The following is a 19,307-nucleotide window of genomic DNA, read 5'->3' on the forward strand; positions in this document are numbered from 1 at the left end:
GGCTGTCCCATGCGTCGCGGCATGGCCCTGTCACCAGCTGTAGCATGATGTCCAAGGGGTGCAGCTTTGAAAAATGGAAATGTCACCTTGGGGGGGGGGTCTCAATGTGGCCCATTTAATAATAATAATAATAATAATAAATAATAATAATTGCACCAATTAAGGATATGCAAATATAAGGAAGCTCTATGGAGTCCTCAGTGCTCTCAATGTGGCCCATTTAATAATAATAATAATAATAATAAATAATAATAATTGCACCAATTAAGGATATGCAAATATAAGGAAGCTCTATGGAGTCCTCAGTGCTCTCAATGTGGCCCATTTAATAATAATAATAATAATAATAATAATTGCACCAATTAAGGATCGGCGGCCCCGGCGAGGCCCCATGGCTGGGGGCTCACCCGCCCGAGCGGGCGGCGCCCTGCTGGGGCGGCGCGGGCCCTTGTCTCAGACCTTCCCAGAGGCGAGGGCGGGTGACGTGCACCCCGTGAGTGGCCTCACCGGCGAGCTTCCCCCGGACCGTTGTAACTTGCCAGTTCACTCCTATATCAAGCTCCGCCAAGCTGCAGCATTGCAGGCTAGGGTGAATCTTTTTCCCGCCTCCGCTCTGGGCTTCCGCACCTTTACGACTCTGCCCGTGCCGCACAGCTCGCCCCGGGTGCACGCGAGCCGCACACGGAGCCACAATCACCCGAACGCTGCCCTCCCAGCAAGCCTCGCGCCGGGCATGCAAATTAGGGGGCGAAGCTTCGGCGTTCGCGCCAATCCGCGCATGCCCCTTGCGGGGTGGGGGGGGTGGGGGAGTCTTATGCGAATAAAAGGGCGGGGCCAGAAGCACTCGAACCTCCCCCTGCTTCCTGGTTCCTTGGCGCGCAGTTGCAGAGGTGCAAGGGGGTGGGGGGTGCGATGGGGGTGATGAGCCCTTCCCCCCAGGGTGCAGGGGGCTATGGGGTGCTGCAGGCAGAGGGGGGTGGGGGTGCAGCACCCACCCTGCACACATTCAGTTTCTCCTGGGAGAGTCACTGGGACAGCGGGGGTTGCACCACTCCCAGGAGAGTTTCTCCTGGGAGAGCGAATGTCTGTCCCTTCCCACTTGTGCCCGTCCAGGGATGGGCCGCAAGCGGGCGGCGCCGGAGGCGGGCGACGCGGACCCGGAGCTGCGCTGGGAGTGGCAGGATGCTGCGGGCACTTGGCACCAGTACTCCCCGGAGCAGAGCAGGGTGCTCAGCCAGGCAGCCAGGTCAGTGCCGGGGAGGGGGCGGGCGGGCGGTGCCGCCTGGGGCAGGTGGCTCTGACCTGGGCCTGCACCTCTTGCAGGGCAGGGAAGCCCAGCACGGAGGTCGGGGCCTGCGTGGACCTGAGAAGGATGGTGCAAAACGACACGCAGACGGGGCAGGACAGACCCGTGGCAGCTGCCGTCCGGGACCAGGACTCCTGTGAGCGACTTGGGGGCTCCTGGCCATGCTGGATACTGGGGTCCCAGCCTCCCATTCCCAGGGGACTGGTGCACTTGCCTGGCAGGGGAAATACCCTGATGGAGGCATTACGATGAAAATGGCAGGGTGTAGCAGAGGGGGCACCCTTGTCTGCTTGCTTGCGGGCAGGACTCCCTACGAGAGCCTCGTAGTTAGCGTCCCGCTGGCCAGATCCAGTGGGAGGATCTCGGCTACACGCCGACTTCATGGAAATGGGAGACTCCTCCCTAGCTTGCTCCTGCAGCCGTACGGCTCAGGGCAAGCAAACTCGGGGGCATCCGAGCCCCACGCCTCCAGGCTTGCATCTGCACATAGGATGCCCAACAGAAGATTTGGAAATATCTGAAGTCCCAGGCTGAAAAGTTTGGGGTGGAGGATACTTGGCTTTTGAACGGTTCAATAGGGCTGATCTGGCTAGTTTGACCTGATACGTGAAAAATTTTAGTAAAATTTAAAAAAGGTTGGCGTGGGGCAAGATGCCAACCCTCTGTTGGCATCTTGCGCACCTGAGTCCTGCTCCTTGTCTGGGTCTTCCCCTCTGGGGCTACAGGCTGCAGAGCTGCCGCGGGTGAAAACCTGCTGCACGCCTGGGTCCTATTCCCACCCCTGTCCCCTGGCCATGCAAGGGCCACTGAGTGACGGCACGTGTCTCCTGTGTGTCTCAGACTTCATCTGGCAGTGGCAGGGCGATGGGGAGGAGGACTGGCTCCCCTACCCTGTTGACACCTGCTTAGCTCTGGAGCGGGTGCGACGTGGGGAGGGGGGGCCAACCTTGCAGATGACTGTTGGCCGGACCCGCTACACGCTGGACCCAGCCCAGATGACCCAGACCAACTCGAGAACCAGGTATCAACGCAAGATGGACCGCAGGGAGTCAGGTACGAGGGGAGGCCGGATGATGAAACCTAGAGAAGCAGGGCTGGAAGGGGTCACCTAGTACTGTCCCCCAGAACGATGGGATCATCCCTATCCAAACCATCCTAAACAAATCCACTGTCTAACCCACGGGTCTGCAGAGCCTTGTAATCTGGCCTGTGGGTCTCCTCATGGGTCCAGAAATTTGGCGGTGGGGGAGCAGTGGCAATTGCCACTGCTGCCCCAGAGCCAAATTTCTAAGCTCCATGTGGCTGGATTGGCCTTGCCAGGGCTGGCCCCGCATGGAGGGATTGCACCTCATTCCTACGCAGCTGGATTGAGCTGAGGTCTATCCAGCTGCATGGGTGGTCCATTCCTTGACACGTTCAGCTGTTCCTGCACAGCCGTGTTGGACCTCAGCCCCGTGCAGCGGCATCAGCCCTGGCTGGGCCATTTCTGCACAGCTGGATTGGGCCTTGGATGGGGCAGCATCACTCACTGGATCAGGCTTGTGGACAAGCCTGGCACCATTCAGCCAGCCCACAGGCTGAATCATTTTGGTACTGCTGATCTAACCTGTTAGCAAAACTACAGAGTCAATCCTGACAGGCACAGGTGATGAACACCCCACCTGCCACAGGTAAAGCAGGGGGACAATGGCAGCCAATGTCCTGCTGCTACGAGGGTTGCTAAAACACATTTGAGAGATCCCAGGAAAAAGCCATGCCCCTCTCCCCCTTCTACAGGGGAAAGCAAACACCCCAAGCTCTGGAAGGGGCATGCAGTCTAGTGGTTAGAGAGACAGATCCAGACTAGAATGATTCTTCCAGGGCCCAGCCCAGTTGGGCAGGTCTGGTCTGACTGGTTTCAGGAGTCCTGGGCAAGATCATCTTTGCTGCTGAGAAGAAATTCACCGCAGATTCAATGCTGCTCAGGTAGCTGGAGTCCTCTGAGAGGAGGATCTGAGTCTCCAGAGTGTCAGGATGACCACTGCCCAGCAATGCCATGCAAGCATCAGGTGTCTTCACTGGGGTGGGACAGCTCAGGGTGTCCAGTGCTGAGATGCAGCCACTTCTAGGGAGGGCACCATCCCCTCCACACTCTAATGCATGCTCTGTGCCCTCTCTCCATAGATGCAGTGGTTGATAGTAAGGAATCTCAAGCGAGCTACACTCCCAGCTCCACAGCCCTCCAAGAGGCTCAAGCACTGAAGAGGTCCCGGAGTGGGGGGTCCCTCCCAGACCTAGTAGCTAAAGAAGTCAGTGGGGGAGAGGGCAAAGGTGAGAGCTTCAGTCCATCAGGACCATCTGGTCTGACTTCTCAAAAGGCAGAAAATCCTCCCCAGTTCCCTGCCAGACTTGGCTTTGACATGTTATGGCATTCTCTGTTAAGTAAAGTAGAGTCTTGAGTACGGAAACCCTCACAGGGACAAAACATGCAGTACTCAAGTCTTCTTCTTTTTTTGGTAAACCAAACAGACCCAGTGCTGTTTTTTGCGGTCAGGCATTTCCTCCAGACTTTGAATCAGTTTTGCATAATTCTTATCTGTATTGCTTCCAGTTTTCTTACCTCATTTTAAATAGATGTGTGCAAGAAGCCAGGAGTGTGGACAAAGATAGAATCCTCTCCCTAGTCCGGTTTGCTCTGTCTGCATTTAAAGATCAGCGTGGTCTTGGCTGTAGACAATCGCACTGTGCTGGGAACTCGTACTGGGTTTTTGCCTGCTCTTAGCCCACATCTTTCTCAGAGCCATTGCTTTCCCCCTCCAGTATCCGTGTGCTTGGCTGCTAAAAGCCTGACTGTGCTGTATTAAAAAGGCAAAGATCTGACAAAGCATTTGAAAGCTTGTCTACCTTTATCCCAACTACATAATTGGTCCAGTAAAGCAGTTCACCCTAAAAATCCTTGCATGATGTCACATAACATCAATCTTAGATTATTGCATAAAAACACGGACCACCTTCCCAGCAATACCCACCTAGCCACCATGGATGTTACCAGCTTATATACCTACATCAGGATGGCATCCAAGCTTGCCTTGCATATCTACAAGAGCAGGATTACAACTCGGAGTACAGATCTAAAGTTATTAGTGAACTTGCACACTTCATCCTCATGCACAGCAGCTTCACTTCCAGTAATCAACACTTCCTCCAGACCATGGGCAGAGCTCACACCTATTGTCTCCCTTTCCCTCTGATCCTCGCTGCTACGTATTTGCATTTTCACAGACCTGCATTTTGCATCTTAGCTTCTCTTCCATCCAGGAGAACACACAACACCAGCAGACTCTCCCTATGCCTGAAGAAAGGTGTTTGTGCCCCATAAGCTTGCAAAAAAAACAAGTTTTCCCAACTATGTAGTTGGTCTAATAAAAGATGCTGCATTTACCCAGAGAACCTTGACTGCATAAAAAATGTATTTTGGTAGATCGGGCCTAGCTAATCAGGTGATCCAAGCCACTCTGTCCAGTGGTCTAATCCTCATGAACCGTTCCTTGGGCCAGTTGAAAACTCTGTTGACCAGTGATTCTGCATTTCCTTTTTGATCACCCATGGAAATACCAAATACTGTTGTTTGTACCCCTGGTCTGCAGGAAACCCCGCTAAGAAACACTCCTGTTTGATGATTCTTCACTGACTGCTAGTTTCTGTGGTCTGTCAATGGATTTTATGGATGTGGTATACCACTGATTTTTTTTTTTTTTAACAGCCCTGCATGCTACCTAGTCAAATTTCTTTCCAAAGTCTAGTATATTCATAGGAGACGTTTTAATCAATCAAACTAGAAATCTTGTCAAAGAATGAAATTGAGACAGTTGGACAGGCCTTATTTTCCATGAAACCATGCTGACTGGCAACAGACTCTGTTCCTGTACTTTACCTCTTTATCATTTGAGTCCTATATGAGCTTTCCCTTTATTTTGTTGGATGTTAAACTAAGCCACACACAGTTATCCAGGCACAGCCTTATCACTGTCTTAAGGATCCCAAGGTTAATTAAAAATGAACATCAGGAGAGCATCCCTTGGCCAATTGCTTTAGAACTCTTGGGTGCTTGCTGATTTAACGGTGCATAATGCCGTCCAACATCTTTCTTAGTAACTAATGGGTTGAAAGTACTTCATCCTTTTTGTTTTGTGTGCATAGGTCACCTGTTTCTTTCTAGGTACTAAACAAGTATTTATGAAACACTTCTGCTTTTTCTGTATTGTTACTTAAAATGCTGCTGTCTGCACTTAACGATGGGCCCGCGGGGTTTGCTGTGGTGTTTCTGACTCTAATCTGTGGGGACATACCAGGAACCCTGAGCCTTGCAGCCCTTATTCTATTTCTGTCTCCCTTAGAGGCTGTTAAGACCCTAGTAATGAAGGGGAAAGCACCAGTGGATCCCGAGTGCTCTGCTAAGCTTGGGAAGGTAACACGATCCACCCCTGAGCCAGTCCCCCCACCCAGGGTTTGGATTAGGGTCACCACCCCATAGAAGGGAAAGACCCTTGGGACCTGATGGGAGATGACTCCCCCTAAAATAAGACTCAGGGCTGGATTAACCCTTTAGTGGGCCGTAGGCAAACAAACTCTTGGGCCCTGGGCTGGTCGAGACCCCCCTACCACCCTACCCCGGTGCTGCCACCCATGAGTAGGACTGGGAGCTGCTGCAAGGCAGCAGCCATGGTGGCAAGGCCAGCGGAGAGGAAGGGAAGGGAAGGGAAGCGGATGGGGCCATTCTCGCTGCCACTGTAGAGAGAAGGACTGGCGCCCCTAGGCACGTGCCAAGTTTGCCTATGTGTTAATCCGGCCCTGGGAAGACCCATGTCCTACCCTGTATTCCCAGCCATTTCCCTACCATGGGGCTGGAAAGAACCTGGTTCTCCCTAGAGAAAGGCCCCCTACCCTCCCTACCCAAACCATCCCACCCCTCCTTTGTGCTATGTCTGTTTGTAGAATGGACTCTCTCTGTCTCGCAGGCTCATGTGTACTGTGAGGGGGACGATGTCTATGATGTGATGCTGAACCAGGTGAGTGCAGTAGTGCATTTCTGCTCTTCAGTGACTATTTCTGCTATGGCCCCTCAGCGTGGGGTGCTGGTAACTGTCTCCCTCCTCCCCACGGACACAGACGAACCTCCAGTTCAACAACAACAAGTTCTACATCATCCAGCTCCTGCAGGATGATGGGCAGCGGAGCTACAGTGTCTGGATGCGGTGGGGGCGCGGTGAGCTGGGGCACCTGGGCTAGGGTGGGGTGGGGAAGCATGTGGAGCTGCCTGGCTTTGGTCTCTCAAGGGTGGGGGGTGGGCACTGGGTGGACAGGAATACTATTTGGGAGCACAGTCCCACTCCCACCACCCCATGACCAGGTCTCTTCTGTCTCTGCAGTGGGGCGTCCAGGCCAGCACACGCTGGTATCCTGTGCTGGGGATCTTGCCAAAGCCAAGGATGTCTTCACCAAGAAGTGAGTGTTTGCTTACACTGCCCTGGGTGCGTCCCTTTCCCCCTACCTAGACTTGCCATCTGACCTTCCTGTCCATCTCCAGGTTTCTGGATAAGACCAAGAACAGCTGGCCCAGTCGGGGCAGCTTCCAGAAGGTGCCAGGCAAATACGACCTGCTGCATATGGACTACCAGGCCCACGGTCCAGTGAGTCTCCCAGGACCCCAGTGACCCACCGCCCCGTCCCATACAGTCTTCTGCACATGGACTCCCAGCCCCACTGCCCAGCAAGTACCACCGCAGGCCCCCCTCCACCATGCATAGCCTGCTGCACAAGGACTGCCCAGCCCCATCTGCCTTGGCATTTTCCCCAGGTCTCTCCCAGCAGCACCCCTGTCCCATGACCCTGGGGGCTGTGGGGGGCACTTTGACCCTGCTGGTGAGGGAGTCTACCAGCCCTTTTCTAGATCTGGCACCAACAAGGGTAGGGTTTTATTTAGGCCTATAGGTAGGAGACCTGTGCCCTTCCATGACCTCTGCTTCCCTGTGCCCCCCAGGATGAGGAAAGCCGCCCTGAAAAAGTCATGCCCCAACTCAAACCAGCCTCCCGACTTGACCCCCGTGTGCAAGCACTGGTGGAGCTCATCTGTGACATCCAGACCATGGAGGAGATGGTGATGGAGATGAAGTATGACACCAAGAAGGCCCCATTGGGTGAGAACCCCTCCCACCCCCCACCAAATCTCCGCACTTCGCCCTGCAACATATCCCCACCTCTTCCTCTCTCCTCCCTAGGGGAAGTTGCCTGGTTTCTAGGCTCCCCCTGAGTTGTAACCTTTATAGCCCCTCCCAGACCATGGATGGGGCCCTGTTTGGGGGGTTCTGTGCGGTACCAAATAGGAAAATAGGGGAGAGGAGAGGATGCTGGAGGCCACAGGAGTGAATATTGCTTGTGCACAAGTGTTTCACAAGTGCTTGGGAGAGCAGGTCGGGGGATCCCAGGGAGTTTTCCGATGCCTTGGAGTGGGTGGGGGAGGCTTCTGGAGGTTTTGCGCATGGGTGCGTGCCCAAATATTTGTTTTCTTCAAGAGGCCTGTCAGGCAATGGGGTTGCTGGAGGGCACGGGTGGTGGTCTAGTGGCCCTGACCTACCCTCTCCCCTCCCTACCCCCAGGGAAGCTGACGGCCGAGCAGATCCGGGCTGGATACCTCTCGCTGCAGAAGGTGGAGGCGTGTCTGCAAGAGGGAAGCGCTGGCCAGGCCCTGCTGGACGCCTGCAATGAATTTTACACCCGCATCCCGCACGACTTTGGGTCAGGGCCCCCCACAGGCCCCTACCCCACTGACTGGCTCTATCCCCTGGCCTCTCTGCCAGCCCCGTGGGGTGGGGGGACTGTCTTGGCAGCACTGGGGTCTCCTTTCTCCTTGCCAGGTTCAAGGCCCCCTCCTCTTCTCATTCTCTTGGCGAGTGTTATGGCTCTTGCCCCGGGGTACCCGCAAATGAGTTTCAAGGCCTTCCTCGCCCCGACCCTGGATCTGTGCTGTGTTTTCCTCCTTGCTCTGTTTTCTATCCCCACGGCTTTGTCCAGGGCAGGTAGTGATGAGGGGGCTGTGTACGTGATGCACCCCCTTCCCCAGCTTGCTCACTCTTGGTGTCCTGCCCCTTCAGGCTGCGAACACCCCCAATGATCCGGACAAAGCAGGAGCTGCAGGAAAAGATGCAGCTGCTGGAGGTAAGGAGGCTGTTAGGTGTGTGCGTATGCACATGAGAGAGAGATGCCTTCTAATCCTGTCTCTTCCCCCACCCCAGGCCTTGGGCGAGATTGAAATCGCTATCAAACTGGTGCGCTCAGAGAGGCAGGACCACGAGCACCCGCTGGACCAGCACTACCGCAGACTGGGCTGCGAGTTGTGTGCCCTGGACAGGGACACCCACGATTTCCAGGTGGGCAGGTCAGGCTGTGGGAGAGGGCACCTGGGCTGCAGGTCCCTGGGGCAGGGGTTAGCAGCTTGGGCTCTGTGGCTCACTGCCCATCCATCCCCTTTTGTGCTTTCTCCAGGTGCTGGAGCAGTACCTGCTGACCACCCATGCACCCACCCACCGCGACTACTCCATGGAGCTGCTGGAGGCCTTTGCCCTGCGCCGCCCGTCTGAGGAGACGGCTTTCCGTGCTGACCTTCCCAACAGGTCAGGGGGGTGCTGCTGGGTGCAAGGGAGGGATCACTGGTATCCCAGCCTGTTGGGCAGGGAGGTGGAATAGGGCTCACCTCTTCTACTGCTTTCTACCCCCTGGCAGGGTGTTGCTGTGGCACGGCTCCCGGCTGGGCAACTGGATGGGCATCCTGAGCCAGGGGCTGCGGATCGCACCCCCGGAGGCTCCTGTGACTGGCTATATGGTGAGTGATGCCCGACCTGCTCCAGCCAGCCTGCCCTGCCCCTGGGACCAGATCCCCTGAGCCCCATTGACCCTCAACCTCTCGCCCTCCAGTATCTCATTCTCTAATCCTTCCCTTTCCTTACTTGATCTGTGGAGCCCTCAGTCCTGGTGTCCCTGCCTTGGACCCTGCTCCACTTCTGGTTTCCCCCCATCCATATGTTCCTCTAGAGCCCCCCGGTCTCAGTATCCCCACCGCCCTGCGTTTCTCACTGCACCCAGCCCTGGTCTCTCTCTGTCTCTCATCTTCCTTCAGTTCGGGAGAGGCATCTACTTTGCTGACATGTCCTCCAAGAGTGCCAACTACTGCTTTGCTTCCCGTCAGAAGGATGTGGGGCTCCTGCTGCTGTCAGAGGTGACAACTGGGGAACAATGAGCTGATGTTTCAGCCTCAAAGGCAGGGAATGGTTCACAGGGTCTGTGCCTGGGCAGTGAAGCTCTCCTCTGCTTCAGAGCCAGCTGTATTGCAGGGAGCAATCCCAGCTCTGGGGGTGACTGTGTCACAGCTTGGGACTCTCAGGTGCTATCCCAGCTCTGGGAGGGGAGAGGAGTCCAGTGCAGTAGAGCAGGAGGGAACTGGGATTCTTCCTGCTTTCTGTCTCAGCTCCGGGAGGGGAAGGAGCTGGAAGCCAGGACACCCAGCTTCTATCCTTGGCTCTGAAGGGAGGTTGGTCTCCTGTCACAGGTGGCCTTGGGTGAGTGCAACGAGCTGTTGGAGGCTAATGCTGATGCCCAGAAGCTCTTGAACGGGAAGCACAGCACCAAGGGGATGGGGAAGATGGCTCCTGCTAACCGCACCAAGCTGTGAGTATCCCCTGCTTGAGGAACAAAGCTGCTCCCCCTGACCCCCATCTGCCAAGAGGAGGGGGGGCGGGGGGCAGGGGTGGAGAAATCCTCTCCCCTTGCCATGACAAAAGCAGGGAAAGTTGCATCCAGAAGCTGCTCTGGGATTGTGGACTCCATGGGGCAGAGACAGTTTGGCTGCCTGTCCGGGGGCTGTCCCACCCTAGGCTTGGGGGACTTGTGTCCAAGGCTGGAGGTCCCGGGAGTGACTCTTTCATCCACAGGGTTGTTTCTTTCCTTCTGTCTCCTATATTTTATACTTGTCAATGTCATACCATTTTCTCTAGTCCTCCACATCATCCAAGCCTCTGATTTTGATATCCTGATCCTCCTCTGCATTGACAATGCCTCCTACCTCTGTCCTCAGTAGGTTTCATCAGCACAATCCCACCTTGTTTTCATGAATAACCTTGGCCCAAATCACACTGGGTCCAAGTCCGGGGCTTGAGGAGTTCTGCTAATAACTTGTCCCATTCCAGTGAGCTCCTTTTCAGTCATCATCATCATCACCATCCTTGTAGCTAGTGTCTTGCCCACTTTGAGTCGTCTTAACAATCCTCAGTTTCACTAATTGCCCAGGTGCTGCCATCTTTGGATGCTTGACTGAAGACCATGTAGATATTTCCTACGTGGTATTTAGGTAGGCATTTCCTTTGTCTGGCATCTTTGGTTTATATTCTCAAAAACTGCCATTAGGTCACTTGGACACAATAGTAAACCCACATGCGGTCTATCCCCTCTTCCATTTATCTCCATCTCTTTTAGTCTTTCCCGCAGAATTTGTTCCAAAGCCTGGCATGCTGTTGACATCAAACTAAACAGCCCTGTACTCACCTGGATTGGTTATTTGCCTCCCCTTTCTTAAAATGCACATCCTATCCATACCATTTGACACCCATAGATTTGCTGTCTGAGCATGTGTAATAGATCTACCTGCCGCTTGGTGTGCTGATGCTTTCAGAATTGTAGGGTGGGGAGCATCGAGCCAGGCCTGTTTTGAGGTCATTTCTGTACATGTGTCTGATTATCCACTCTGCCTTGGCCTCTGTGGTCAACATCGTTCACGCCAGACTGAAAACAAGCAAAGTAACACTTGCTTTTGGAGTCGTACCAAAATGATCCTTACTGTCCACCACGCCCTCGTTGCATATTTATAGTCTCATTGCTGCTTTCCGCATTCTCTCGCTTATGTAGCTGAAGAACATTTTTCTTGCGTAAACGTTCTTTGTAAGGTCAAACTCAGTTTGACATTCAGATTCATAGAAATTTAGGGCTGGAAGGGACCTCGTGAGATTGTCGAGTCCAGCCCCCCTGGTCTGGGCAGGGAAGACTGCTGGGGTCAAATAACATTGAACAGTTCTTGCTATCTTGATGCTCCCTGACCCCTTTTTTTTTTTGCTATTTGATCCTCTTTTTTTTTTTTTTTCCATCTCCACCCATTCTTTGTAAGCAGAGAGACTATTTCTGTTACCATCCTTGAAGGGGATAGTCATCCTTCAGATCACTTTCTTTGCCCCCTGCTTGGGATATAGTTTCCTGATCATTTCAGCACCTGGGACTCTTCTTAAGAGATTCCAGTTCTCATTCACCAGTTTCAAAGGCCCCAAGCGTCACAGCTCAGTTAACATCTTCAGCTGGGTCACTTCAGTAAGTTAATTCTCTTAAGTAAGTTAATTCTCTTGAAGTACAAACCTGTTGTTACAAACCTACTCTTGCTTATGCACCCATCTACATTGAAATGGAAGCAGCCTGTGAGGCTGTTTTTCTAAGATCAGCTCTTCTACCATGACTTCTGTCAGTGGCCAAATCTTGGTAGTAGTTCACTTATTTTGTGACCACATTTACCAGCATCCAGAGAAGAGCTGGGACTTGAATGTTACTAGTAAGTTTTATTCTTTTACTAGTAACTTTGGGCCTTTGATAGGAGCTAGTACCATGATGCGGAAGTCTTCAGCCTTACTTCTATTTAAAAAAAAAAAAAAATCAAACAATTGTTGCACACCTTTTAAGGGGAAGAATATAGAGGGAAAGTTAAATTCCCTCCTGCCCATTATAGAATTTTTTTTGGCGGTGGGGGGAAGGAAGAGAGAGACTATGCACCTCTGCCCCCCGCCCCCCAGTCGTTTTTTCCTAGCCAAGTTCTGTGTGCAAATAGACTGAGTTTGCTGTAAGAACCTGTGCCAGGCTTGGCATGAAGGGATTTCCTCTTTCAGAAACATCTTCTTTTGTTCTTAGTCCACAGCAGTCACGGGGGAGTTTCCCCACAGTTGCAAATGTAGTTGAATTCCAGCAGGGTCTAGGATATAGCTACAAAAAGAGGGGGTCAAAGCAGGGAGCTTTTGTCTGCAAGGCCTGAAGATTTCAGTTGTTGTCATTCTTTTGTGGCAGGGATGGCACCGTGGTCCCGCTAGGACCACCTGTGGAGACCGGAGTGGTGAACCCCCATGGCTACACCCTGAACTACAATGAATTCATCATCTATGACCCATGTCAGGTGCGCATGCGCTACCTGCTCAAGGTGCGCTTCAACTTCACGCAACTGTGGTAAGGCAGACAGTGCCCAGGCCCATCCTCCAGCATGGAGGGGTCAGGATGACAGCTGTCCCCCTGCTTTCAGCTTTCACACTGCAGAGAGGAGGACTTTCTGAATGTTTATCTGTGCTATTTTCTCACCCCAGCAGGAGGGCAACCAAAGTAAGCAAGTGGTTTTTACACCAGTAGTGGTTTATTTGCAAAGACTAGTTTCCAATCATTTCATATTTTAATAAATTTAATAGTGACAGAGCAAAGCAGCATCCTGGTTCTTAGCTGTAGGACACATCAGGTTGGTCATCCACTGTTAGCAAGAGGGGAGAGAGTATGGCAGTGCTTCACAGGGTGTTGGGGTGCCCTGGAGTCCCGCGAGATCCTTTGAAGGGTGCTGCAAGAAGTGTGAGGAGATAAGCAAATACGGGCAGGCTCAGGCTCTCCTTGCCTAGCTGCTCCCCTGTCCCCACTGCCAGGTCCCTCTTCAAGGAAGTAAGCCCTGCAGTAAATACATTTAGTTTCTCGAATGCAGTGCTGCTCCATTCACTGAAGTTGTGGAGAGGGGTCTGGAGCCCCAGGAGGGGCGCCTTGAGTTTCAGGAAGTTGAGAACCACTGGTTTGTGGCGTATGCCACAACAATGCTAGCTGTAGTCGTGAGGGGCAATGTTGCACCACAGCCTCGTCCCCCTTCCCTGCTCCGCATACTTGGAAAAAGCCCCAGAGCCCTTCTGGGAAGGCTAAGCCAGCTAAGCCTTTTGGGAACTACCCAACCCTGGGTAACCTCCCACAAGTTACATGCCAGGGTTCCTCCAACAGCTACCAGGAAGCAGGTTTCAGGTGTCAGTTGTCTAACAAGACAGGAGGGAAGTCCTCCCCGTCCTCCCCCATGGGAACCCAGGCATGTGGGCTCCGATGCCCTCTGCCCCGCATCACTAGATCTCTCTTCCTTGAGCTGGAGGAGGGAGTCCTGGTTCTCGGACCTGCTTTGTTTAATGCAGGGAAAAGGACCCAGGAGTCCAGGATCTAGCTCCTCTCCCGCTTCATAACTTACTAGACCCCATCCCCCTCCCGGTGCTGGGAATAGATCTCCGGCGTCTGGGTTCCCAGCCTCACCCCAGCTGTGACCAATACTGATACCGAGGAGCCAAGACCAGATTAAATCAGCTGCTCCTCATTTCAGTGATGGGAAATGCAGCGGTTGGGAACTCGGGGTGCTCTTAGATCCAGGCGGGGGGAATGGGCTCTAGTGGGTTAGATCCAGGCTTGAAGCCAGGAGTCCTGGGTCCTACCCTTTGACTTCTGCCTGTGTGGGCCCTGGGGCTGTGTCTGTGTCTCTTCCTCAGTCCCCTTAAAAGAACCAGGCAGGACCATGAATTGCATACCCTCTTTACTGACTTACTTTGGTACTGGCCCCACAGTGATGGGGTGGACAGACCTTGCCCCTGGACACAGCAACCTCGGTCACCCCACACCGCAGCTGATCAGGAAACATCAGGCTTCTCCCCTGCTGATCCCCCGTCTCTCCTCCTTCTCTATCAGACATACCCCAGTCCTGTGGGGCAGTGCCAGGCTGATGTCCCACACGTAAGGAAGAGTATCCATTTTGGGGGGATCTCCCTGTCATGTTGGAGACAGCCTTGTCCTGTTTGGGGGATCCAAGAGGCCTCTCAGCTCATATGATAGAGCCCCCATTATTTATTTATTTAGCGAATGCAAATCCCCGAAGCCAAGCAATAGCCTCCTTGTCAGCTGAGTTCAAAGTTATTAATCCACCTCTTAAGTACGTAGAGGGGACACTCCTCGCTGATGCGCAGCATTGCTTGCATCTCTCCATAAGTGCACAATGGGTTAGCACTGAGGCCCCAGCGGTGAAGGTTGGCTGCACAGGAGCCTCGGCCTGTCCTGAGCCTCTTTAGCAGGGACCGCTCTTGCCGTGGTAGTTCAAAGCCAGCAGGTTGACGAGTGAGGTTTGTCACAAGGCACTTGTTTGTGACTTCCCGTGAATCCCGTTGCTTAATCCAGAGAGTATCTTGCAGACAAATCCTGGTCAGGGAGCTTGCTCCATAAGGGGCATTGCGAAGGGAGGCAGGCCTTGGGTGGATTAAACAGGTGGTCGTAGAGTGGTCGGTAAGGTGCAACATGAATAGTTTTGACCAACTTGTAGTGGATCAGTGAAAGCACCCATAATGTGGGTGGACTGGACGAAAGTATCAGAGGGGCATCAGGGCCCCTCATCCTAAAGGGAGGAACTGGGGAGGCTCTTATTCCCCTTGGGGTGGTGTTGGGATCCTCCTTCGCCGTCCCTCAAGGCAGGTGGCACAGACAGGACACAGGCCCGCAGGTCTGCATAGGCCTGGGGCAGGGTGCCCAGGCTCATCCAGCGGTCCTGGCCTGGGTGGTAGCAGTGCACTAGGTGAGTGTCACGATAGGTGTTATGGCTGTACCCCCCCAGGACATACATCTCTCCCTGCAGTACAACTGAGGCAGCAACCACGTGGGCGTGGGGCAGGGGGCTCAGCAGGGTCCAGGTGTCCAGACGAGGGCTGTAGACCTCGCAGGCCAGCTGGTCAGCATAGCCCCCGTGGCCGTCCCGCCAGCGCAAGCCCCCTGCCACGTACAGCTGTCCCCGCAAAGCCTCCATGATATGGCCAGCACGCTCCTCCTGCATAGGTGCCCGCTGGGTGGGTGGGTGGTTCGGGTGGTACTGGAGCAGGGCGGTCAGGCAGCGGCAGGAGCCGTCGCAGCCGCCCGAAACGTAGATGGTGCCATCCAGCACACAGGCAGCCTGGCCGCAGAGCGCAGCCGGGAGAGGGTGGGACGGTCTGCAGAGGAGAGACCAGAACCAGGTGGGCAGGAAGGAAAGGAAAGGAAATTAAGAGAAAATTGGTCACATGTCAATGGGCTTGGCTTATGCCTGCAGCCAGCAGGCTGCCTGCCTCTGGCCTTGGCTTCTGCTCTCCCGCTTTCCCAAGGACCCCAGGCTTCATGCTAATAGGGCTACCTTGGCCTATGTCTTATGGACCTTCAGGCCTCCAGATAATAGAGCTACCTCAGTCTGTAACCTCCCAGGCCTCCAGGTCTCATCCCCGTGGACCACATACATCATGGCACAGGTAATCAGGCTTGCGTGCGTCTTAGGAGAAAAGGGACACAGGTGCCTGGAAACGCTCCCATCCCCATCTCACCTCCATGCGTTGGCAGCTGGGTTGTAGCACTCCACCGAGTCCATGCAGTATCGGTCGGCAGAGCTGCCTCCCATTGCATAGAGCAGCCCACCTGCACCCACGGCTGCAAAGTAGCTGCGTCCACAAGACATGTCTGCCAGGCGCTCCCAGGAGCCTTGCATGGGGTCAAACCTAAAGCAAGGAGAGGACTGAAACGGGCACCCCTTGCAAGGGAACAGCTGCCTCCTCATCTCGTAGGCTAACTTGTCCCTCATTGCCTGGGGACAGTATCAGGAGCAACTCCCGCTGAAAGGGGGTCTCCTTTTCCGCCACCTCCCAGCAAATCTTTGGGTCAGATGAGAGTTGGCACCCTTTGAAAGAGAAAGGGTCACCATCCTGACCCCCCCAAAGTTTAATACTGTGTCAGAATAGGTGCTCCCTGGATAGGGAAGGTCCCGTGCTCCTTTCTTTAACCCCCTGAGCCAGCCGAGTCTCCTGCCACGGGACTGGATTGGAGCCGGCACCCTCTCGAGGGCAAAGTCCCTGCGCTGTACGGACTTCCCACTCACCTGAACGCCGTGGTCAGCGTGTCCCTCACCCCATAGTACTGCTTGCCTCCAACAACATACAGCACGTTGCCCATCACGACCACGGCGTGGCGGAAGCGTGGCCCATCGGGGAACTCCCCCAGGTACCGCCACTCCACCTGCTTCACCAGCCCGATGCCACTGAGGAAGCGGTGGGCGAACCACAGCTCCCGGCTGGGGCAGCGCATGGCCATGTTTGCCGTGACGCTGTCTCCGCCGCAGATGACCAGCACCTTCTCCGTGGTGCGGATGCGGCATGGCAGCCGCTCCATAGTGGACGTGCCGGGGGGGATGCTGGCAAGCGACTCCACCAGCAGGTCGTAGAACCGGCCCGGTTTCGCCATGAAATCCACAGCACGCACCCGCTTTAACTCCCGTCCAGACATCAAGGGGAACCGAATGGATCTGAGGACTTTCTCAGCTTCCTCCAGCCGTTGGGCCCGGTCGGCATTCAGCCACCGCAGGGCACCTTCAAAGGCCTCCAGTTCATTGAGGATGTAGAGGGCGTCGGAGCGGAGGAACCGTAGAAGCTGGTCCAGAGAGAGGTCCAGGAACTTGGGGGTGGACGAGACGCAGGGAAAGTTCATCAGCACAAAGTCCTCAGCTGTCTGGACCAGCTGGCGCAGGTCATAGGCCTGGGCAAAGGATAGGACGTCTAGGCTGGTCTCTGGGGTCATTTGGTGTTGGAAGAGGTCTAGGCAGAGGGAGAAGATGCCCGATGCCTGGTACTGCAGGGCAGTCTGTGCTGCATCCAGGATCTCATCCCAGGTGCCTCCTAGTGCTCCTGAGTAGGCGAAGGAGATGAGGAGGTGGAGGTCCGGCACCGAGAAGAGGGTGCGGAGTGGGGTGGCCTGGACCGACTCCCGCATCCCGCTGGTGAACATGGCCCGGAAAAACTCGCAGCCACAGCACAGGGCCACGCGGTGCACTGCGGGGAGGAGAGAAGACGAGGGCTAGGGATGGGCGACCCCACCACAGCCGTCCTCCTAGCCCGGCTCTGGGCTCCTTCCCAAATTGCAGCTCCCCCCTCCCCAGCTCACCTTTGAAAGTCTTTCCTTGAGCTTCCAGGTCCAGGTCACAGCCAATCTTATCTCCATATAGCTTTTCAATGCTATGCAAGGTCTCCCACTGCTCATCAGATGGGGTCTTCCTTCCCTCCTCCTCCTCCTCCTCCTCCTCTTTTTCTGGACTGAGCCATCTTTGGCAAATCTCCACCACTCGTGGCACCCCCAGGACCTGCGCTGCAGCCACCACTTCCTGGACACTGTCTGATGTGGTCTCCACAACCCCTGAGTAGGCAAAATCCAGAATGGCTTTCCAGCCATGCGGCGTGGCCAGCTGGCTCATGTCAACCTCACCCACTGCCCCTTGTTCCAGCCGCTCTCGGAAGAAGGAACTCACAGCTGCCAGAACCACAGCGTGGGCATGATATGTCCATGAGCCCGAGATCACGTCCACATCCACCAGCTGGTTCTGCGCACAGAGCTCCACCGCCACCTCGAAGAACTGCCGGGCATGGTCCTCGTTCAGCAGCTCCCTGCGGGGCTCTGACGTGGCCTTCTCCTCCTCTTCCTCTGCCGGGGAATCCGGTCCCACACCTGGCCACATCCTCCCTGCCGGGAAAGGATGGGAAAGGCCCGGTGCCCTTTTCCTCGCTCTGTGAACCACAATGATAAGTAGGGTAAGAAATAGCACCCTTAGGAGCTTAAACCTGAACATCTACCGTGTGTGTGTTGTGTGTGTGGGGTCCTTGTATTATGTAGTATCGCGTAGTTTCTGAGCTAAGCGTGACATATTGTGCGAGGTATGTGTAGATCATTGCGTTTGCGGCCCGTGCGTCTATATAATCGCTGAGTTGTGTGCATATTTTTGGTGTGGTGTGTGGGCACATCTACATGTGCACTTTAATACTCATTAGTGTCTTTTAAAGCGCATTAAAGTGTCCCCCAAAAACATGCTCTTTAGCTAATGTGATTGAAATGGGCTAATTCAAATAGCCTAAAGGGCATTTTTCTAGTAGCTCACAGTGGAGGTACTAGATTTAATGCTCATCACCTGAAGAGCATTAATTGAACGTGTAGACACATCTGTGTGTATTAATGGGATCTAAATGTTTGTGGTGTGTATTTTTTGTGCAGCTATGTATAGACATGTTTATGAGTGGCCTGGATGTTTGTGGGGTGTGTATTTGTTGTGTGGTGCACGCCTGTATTTGTTGTTTTGGATATGTGTGTGTTATGATACTTTATATCCGGTCTGTACATTCAGGAGTGTGTATTTGTTGTGTGGTAAGTGTGTATATGTGATGTATGTAGTTTTGTGTGTGCGTATTAGTTATGTGGATGCATTGGGTATGTCTTCTGTGTGTGTCGTGTATAGCTTGGAGGTCGGTGGTGTGTGTGTGCATTTGTTTTTGTGCATTTCTGCTGTGCATAGTCCATACGCTCATGGCGTACGCGTTTGTTGTGTTGTACGTGCGTGCTTGGGCTGTGCGTGGCCATGTCTGTGTTGTACATATTGGTGGTGTATTCGTTTTCTGACGCTTGTGTGGGCTGGATCTGTTTGATTTTCTGGCAGATGTCCCATGCCTACGTGTTTGGGTGCATGCATTTGTGTTGTTGTATCTGTCTGGTGTGCATTGTGTGCCCCCCTGGATCCCTGCCTGCTCCCCAGGGGGCTCACACCCCACCCAAGCCCTCTCCTACCTGTGGGGCGCTTGTCGTGGGGTGACGCTGACCTTTCCAGAGGTCCTTCGGAGCCGGAGTCTGATCGGGGGAAATGTTGGATAGGCTCCCAGCTGGCTCTGCGGTTAATTATAGCTGGACGTGGGACTCCAGCCAGCCTCCCATGTACCCAAAGTCCCGAGGAGAAAATCCTCCCCTGCCCAGCCTGAGGGTTGGGAGCTGTGCTAAAGGAGAGCTGGGAAATCCTGTGGTTATTTATATATATATATATATATATATATATATATCCTGGCCCCAATAA

General features: G+C 54.1%; 2 protein-coding genes across 6 annotated transcripts; one reads left to right on the plus strand and one right to left on the minus strand.

Moving 5' to 3' along the window:
* Positions 1–828: 828 nt before the first annotated feature.
* Positions 829–12,848, plus strand: PARP2 (poly(ADP-ribose) polymerase 2). 2 transcript variants are annotated; one of them, XM_006037700.3, is made up of 19 exons: positions 829–890; positions 1,114–1,246; positions 1,324–1,442; positions 2,147–2,359; positions 3,470–3,616; positions 5,683–5,753; positions 6,304–6,354; positions 6,455–6,551; positions 6,715–6,790; positions 6,873–6,975; positions 7,326–7,482; positions 7,942–8,080; positions 8,437–8,500; positions 8,578–8,712; positions 8,828–8,955; positions 9,065–9,164; positions 9,459–9,557; positions 9,888–10,006; positions 12,434–12,848. In XM_006037700.3, the coding sequence occupies exons 2-19, from the start codon at positions 1,116–1,118 to the stop codon at positions 12,591–12,593; spliced, it is 2,109 nt and encodes a 702-aa protein (XP_006037762.1). In that variant the 5' UTR covers positions 829–890; positions 1,114–1,115; the 3' UTR covers positions 12,594–12,848. The 2 variants fall into 2 exon arrangements, with proteins under 2 accessions (XP_006037762.1, XP_025049899.1); XM_025194114.1 differs by lacking the exon at positions 3,470–3,616.
* Positions 12,718–19,235, minus strand: KLHL33 (kelch like family member 33). Of its 4 annotated transcripts, none has more exons than XM_025194112.1 (5): positions 19,028–19,235; positions 17,363–17,979; positions 16,305–17,250; positions 15,757–15,927; positions 12,718–15,393 (listed from the first exon to the last, which is right to left on the minus strand). In XM_025194112.1, the coding sequence occupies exons 2-5, from the start codon at positions 17,928–17,930 to the stop codon at positions 14,808–14,810; spliced, it is 2,271 nt and encodes a 756-aa protein (XP_025049897.1). In that variant the 5' UTR covers positions 17,931–17,979; positions 19,028–19,235; the 3' UTR covers positions 12,718–14,807. The 4 variants fall into 4 exon arrangements, with proteins under 4 accessions (XP_025049897.1, XP_014382283.2, XP_025049896.1 ...); XM_014526797.2 differs by having other exon boundaries at positions 17,363–17,611; positions 17,724–19,235; XM_025194111.1 differs by having other exon boundaries at positions 17,363–19,235.
* Between the last annotated feature and the right edge of the window lie 72 nt (positions 19,236–19,307).

Source organism: Alligator sinensis, unplaced genomic scaffold (assembly GCF_000455745.1).
Source record: "Alligator sinensis unplaced genomic scaffold, ASM45574v1 scaffold1300_1, whole genome shotgun sequence".
Taxonomy (NCBI): domain Eukaryota; kingdom Metazoa; phylum Chordata; order Crocodylia; family Alligatoridae; genus Alligator; species Alligator sinensis.

Bases quoted from the DNA above. Each gene is read 5' to 3' on its own strand.
- KLHL33 (XM_025194111.1), bottom strand. From the start codon at position 18,041: ATGTTCAGGTTTAAGCTCCTAAGGGTGCTATTTCTTACCCTACTTATC. The intron at 17,251-17,362 runs GTGAGCTGGGGA...TCCTCCCCGCAG, and splicing joins TCAAGGAAAGACTTTCAAAG to TGCACCGCGTGGCCCTGTGC. The intron at 15,928-16,304 runs GTGAGTGGGAAG...TCCTTGCTTTAG, and splicing joins ACGCTGACCACGGCGTTCAG to GTTTGACCCCATGCAAGGCT.
- PARP2 (XM_006037700.3), top strand. From the start codon at position 1,116: ATGGGCCGCAAGCGGGCGGCGCCGGAGGCGGGCGACGCGGACCCGGAG. The intron at 6,791-6,872 runs GTGAGTGTTTGC...GTCCATCTCCAG, and splicing joins AAGGATGTCTTCACCAAGAA to GTTTCTGGATAAGACCAAGA. The intron at 8,956-9,064 runs GTCAGGGGGGTG...ACCCCCTGGCAG, and splicing joins CGTGCTGACCTTCCCAACAG to GGTGTTGCTGTGGCACGGCT.